General features: G+C 54.3%; 3 protein-coding genes across 3 annotated transcripts, besides 3 other annotated features; 1 reads left to right on the top strand and 2 right to left on the bottom strand.

Moving 5' to 3' along the window:
• Positions 1-300: 300 nt before the first annotated feature.
• Positions 301-322: a microsatellite.
• Positions 323-1,136: 814 nt separating this feature from the next.
• Positions 1,137-1,158: a microsatellite.
• Positions 1,159-1,640: 482 nt separating this feature from the next.
• On the bottom strand, positions 1,641-2,819 carry TraAM80_09900 (retrotransposon hot spot protein (RHS); the record flags this gene model as incomplete). Its single annotated transcript, XM_029386556.1, has 1 exon — positions 1,641-2,819. One exon carries the CDS (start codon positions 2,817-2,819, stop codon positions 1,641-1,643), a length of 1,179 nt encoding a protein of 392 aa, XP_029233598.1.
• Positions 2,820-3,210: 391 nt separating this feature from the next.
• On the bottom strand, positions 3,211-3,519 carry TraAM80_09899 (uncharacterized protein; the record flags this gene model as incomplete). The annotated part of the gene is made up of 1 exon (XM_029386555.1): positions 3,211-3,519. The coding sequence occupies one exon, from the start codon at positions 3,517-3,519 to the stop codon at positions 3,211-3,213; it is 309 nt and encodes a 102-aa protein (XP_029233597.1).
• A 198-nt stretch (positions 3,520-3,717) lies between these two features.
• Positions 3,718-3,788: a microsatellite.
• A 540-nt stretch (positions 3,789-4,328) lies between these two features.
• Positions 4,329-4,706, top strand: TraAM80_09898 (uncharacterized protein; the record flags this gene model as incomplete). The annotated part of the gene is made up of 1 exon (XM_029386554.1): positions 4,329-4,706. The coding sequence occupies one exon, from the start codon at positions 4,329-4,331 to the stop codon at positions 4,704-4,706; it is 378 nt and encodes a 125-aa protein (XP_029233596.1).
• Positions 4,707-4,762: the final 56 nt, after the last annotated feature.

Below are 4,762 nucleotides of genomic sequence, written 5' to 3'. Positions count from 1 at the left end.
AGCAACGGCAAACACAGCACCGTCCACCTCCACAAGGCTGGGGACACGAAGCGAGCGAACTGACCCTTCAACGCATTGCATTTCCTCCCATTTGGCACCAGTTATCGGTTTCGTCCCTGTGAATAAATTAACGGCCGTCCCTGGGATACTCCCCGCGGCTTGACTGCCACAGCATGTCAAGAGCACAAACAGCAGCAGCAGCACCAAATAAGAAAACAAATGCCAGGACATCTTGGGCATGTGTCGCTGCTTACTCACACTCTCTTCCCTCTGTGCGGTGGATCCACTCAGGCAGTAGGCGTGAGTGTGTGTGTGTGTGTGTTGCTGGTGGTGACTGCAGAGCGTTTCAATGCGCAAAGCAACAAGTAGCGTTTGGTCTCTTTCCTTCCGAGGGCGTTGACAAAAAAAAGTGAGGTGAAACCACAAAAAAAAAAAGGATAGGCACCGCCCGCGCCCACAGTTGGGCATCACGCAAAAAGAACAGCCACAATCCATAACGAAGGCCGCACCGACGAACGCGTGGGCCGCGCGATCTCACACTCGCCGCTGCCCACAAGAAACGCCAGCCGCAAAAAAGGCTGGCGGTAGCAGCGACTGTTGTGCGCAGCCCCAAAAAAGCACCACCCGCACCCGCACGGAGAGTCCGCAGTGTGGGACGTCTCCCGCAAAAATTAAAAAATAATACAAAAAAAATTCATAAGCGCCTCACTTAGCGTCTCCCCCACCCAGCCCCTTCAAACCCTGCCAGCAGCAACACGCAGTGTGCATGCCGGCGGGACCTCCCATCACGACCTCCACAAAATCCCCAACGCCGTCCCCACATCCCTCAGCGCACTGCAGCAGTAGTGGAGCGTGGCGTAACTAAAATAATTTAAAAAATAAAAATAAAAAAAGACGCATGCAGCCCCCGTTTCCTGCTGCTTCGTTCGACTCGCAAGCGAGGGCGACACGCCAGCGCAGCCGTAGCCTCAGACTGCCCGATCAGTGCATGCAGCCCAAACAAGACGGAACGGGAGCATGCGCCCAGGACGGCAACCCAACAAAAAGAGAGGCGCCAACGGCGTTTGCTCGAGGCTCTCAGCGGCGCATGCGGCACCCCCCATTGGAGCCGCACGCCAACCAAAAACGATGGCACCAAAAAAAAAAAAAAGAGAAAAACACCACGCCAAGGCGCAAAAACAATCACAAAAATTCGGTTTGCCCCCGACTTCTGGGCTGTGGTGGCCGCCGCAATTGCCTTCCTGCCTGTGAGCCCACTCAGCATGCAAAACTTACCCTCTCGCCCAAACTCTCTGCAGCAACAAACTCGGAACATCGAGGAGATATCACCAATGGAATACTGCCGGCGTACACCCACAAGGCGCCATCATTCCCCACACAATTTTTCTCACATCCACAGCAAAAAAAAAGTGCTGCTGTGGTAGTGCTGGCCATAATAATCATTTGGCGCACGGCAGAGCGAGTCCTTAAGTACGCCTCCTACCCACACACAAACACACTCGGCAATATATCATACTCCCTAAAATACTTCACCAGTAAACTCAAACTGTTTATTCCCCTCCTCCTTTTCCTTCTCCCTCTGGTTGTCGCCCACGTTGGGTTTGTCGTTCACTTCTACAATTTTCAGCTGGTACCGCTACCTAGCACTGACGCACCTGCTGATTCCAAAATGCCGCAATGGCCCGAGGGTCCTCACGCTCATTGCTGCCCGTTACATTTGCGTGCGCGACGACAACACATTGCTGCCACGCGTTTATTGTCGTACTGTCCTCGTGCTGCACGTAAATAATCTCCCACGACAAGCCTTCCTCAAAAGTTTCCCAGTCATTAAAATAACTCCGTGGAAGATCGTTGAACCGCCTCACCGTGCTGATTCTGGTGCCATGTTCAGCCCTCGTCGTCACCTGCACCGCAACCATCGTCCTCCGCGGTGCACCAACGAAGAAAAAGGCGCCCACAAGAGGAAAATTTCTACTATTCGGTACGTATATCACCCCGCATTGTGCATCCAACCTCGGAGGAGTGTGTTCCAGTGTTATTAATGCAACGGGTATGCTTGGATGCTTTTCGGGGTTCGATTGCAGCACACATCTCTGTCGCCGACGACGTCCTGGTGGAGGCAACTCGTTGAGGCCCGGCATTACATTTTCCACAAAGTCTCTACGCAGGAATGCGTGAAGAGTGTACCGCTCCAAAAGTTCCGGCAATAACACTTTACAGTACGTCAATATTCGAAAAATAATGCCATTCTCCTCATCCACCTCGAGCAACCTTCCAATTAATTTGCTTCCAATGGAAAAACAGACCGGCATGTTAACAAACGCCTCAAGACCGCGTTGTCTTATTGCTCTGACAACTTTCACAAGTTTGTGAGGTGCGTCATTCGAGGGCCACTCTTCCACACCTCCAATCATCCCATAATGTTTAGCATTTGAAGCGTCGATACCTGCCAGGATGTCCTTGATTTCCTCCACGCGGTTTTTATATTTATTATCATCAAAGATGCATCGTGGAATCGGTCCGACGTCATCCATGCGCATGTTCACCCTTCTCCAATACTCCGCCTGCTCCTCGTCAGTTGTATTGGGTGTCTCCCACGCACACATCGCCTTCATGTCGTTTTCATCGGGGCAATTCATGATGATTTTGATAGCACCTGCCTGCTTCGCCCATGCTTTCAGGTTATTTTCGTGCGGGGACGACAACGTAATGATGCCCCACTCAGGGGAGGGCACAACATCATTCGATGGTTCTTGAAGTTGTCTTGCCATATCGATGATAATATACCCTTTCATTCCAATCCTAGCCAAATTTACCATAACCCTTCCAATATTACTCTCACCCTCGTATATTGTCACCGTTCGTGTGCTTTTGTCAAACAAGTATGCAAAATCCCTTCCAAAGCAGTACACAACCACATGGAGCTTCGTGGCGTCGTAGTGCAGCAGCTGTTAAAGGAGGTAGGAGCCAGCCGCCATTGACTCCCCGACCCCGGGGGCTCCAACCAAAATACGGCGTCTCATGTATGGTGCGCCTCTCTCTGGAGGGGGAAACACTCCTTTTAGATCACCCTCGACGATCTTCCACACCCGATGCACCTCAATGTTAATGTAGCAGTCGGTAATACGTACTGAATGGTTCAGCGAGTATGGCCATCGTTTTTCAAAGGAAAGGATCATGAGTCGTGGGGGTGGTGGACGGAACTGCTCCTCACCACCCACTGAGAAAAAAGTACGCACAGTCTGCGCGTACTCCCATCCATAATAACTCTTGTGGCCGTTGGCCCTCTCTCACCTCCATTCGCACCACCATGTTGTTCTCTTCGCCCTCGGGAAATCCCACGACGTGACTCCACGTTGCATCAAATACGGATTCGTAGAGTCCCTCCAGCCTCGGTCGTCTGCCCCTTTCCTCCTCTTCGCGCTCTCTTCCTTCCACTCTTCGGAGCTGTGCGAAGGGCCCATCCGAGTCGCCAGACAGCCCCGATCCGGGCACGACGTCCTCCTCCCTGCGGCACATCGGTTGCAGGGGGCTCCTCGGCGGCGTGAAATTCCTCCTCGCGTCTATCAGACACGTTTTCCTTCGTGGTGGTTAACTTGAGTTGAACTGTAGCACAATACTCAACCAGCAGTCAAAAGGGAGAATGAAATTATTAAAAAAAAAACAGGCAGAGACACGACCCCACGCAGCCGTAACAACAAAAGGGAGAGAGAGGGCCACCCACACACGGCACGCGGCGCACACCTCACACAGACACACACGCACAGGCACCCCCAATCCCGCACACAACGCAAGCGTGATGCATCACGGCACCCTCCCACACAAACAACGAGAGCAAATTGGATCTCCCCAGGCAAACCATGCAAACTGCACGGCACACACAACAACTGCGACGAGGTGTCTCTCCTCTTCTCGTATTGCACTCGCCACTCGGATCCCCACAGCTCTGTGTGTGCGTAGCCACACGCAAATATCACCCACTCATAGTGAAATTGACTGCCTCGTCGCGGCGGCATTTTGTGTCGCAATTCGCTGAGGTGCAAAGAGGCAGACCATCCGCCGCCTGTTCCCCGTGAAAAGGAGAATTGACGCCACCGCGTTCTCCCCCGCGACGCAAATATACGCTGCGCCCAGCACGTGGTGCGGTGCACGTGAATTCCGCGAGGGAACTGTTTGCCACGCGACTGGGCCGCACGGGACGCCGCCTGCGAAGGCAGCCGCAGACACCTCCGCATCCTTCAGTCGTCGTGGCGGTGGAACCCACAGCTTCTCAGCGTGCCGTTGCAGTTGACGGTGCCGCCGCGTGGAAAGGCGTGGGCCAAGCAGGAATGCGGCCGGACGGCGTGGGCAACACCCGCAGCGGTGAGACCATCCGCGTGCTGCTCAGTCGCCTGCACAGTTGCCCCCCCAACGCAACATACAAAAAGAGTGTGGCGGCATATTCCCCGCTGCAAGAGCAGAAGCGGCAGCCACACTCTGCGGTTACCGCGCCACCCAGTGAGCCCACACAATATTCCTTCCTCTTTAATGCTGCACGCCAGTCACGCATTGCCGCTGTCTGCTGCTTCTCCCCACCCTCGCCTATCCCCGCTACTCATGTCGCTGCTCCACCCTGGCACTGCGCAGCTGCTGTGCCTCCCACTACCAGCACCGGCGTGCGAATTTGCCCTCCACCGCACCCAGACGCCCCCTACAGCGAGCCCTAAAGACTGCCGCGGTGCCCCACGCACCCGCATAAACCCCCAAACGTTTCGCCATCGTC

Source organism: Trypanosoma rangeli, assembly GCF_003719475.1.
Source record: "Trypanosoma rangeli strain AM80 chromosome Unknown Tra_15.4_contig_00716, whole genome shotgun sequence".
NCBI classification, from domain to species: Eukaryota; Euglenozoa; class Kinetoplastea; order Trypanosomatida; family Trypanosomatidae; genus Trypanosoma; species Trypanosoma rangeli.
The sequence above is the reverse complement of the archived record's forward strand: the minus strand, read 5'-3'. Positions and strand labels throughout refer to the sequence as shown.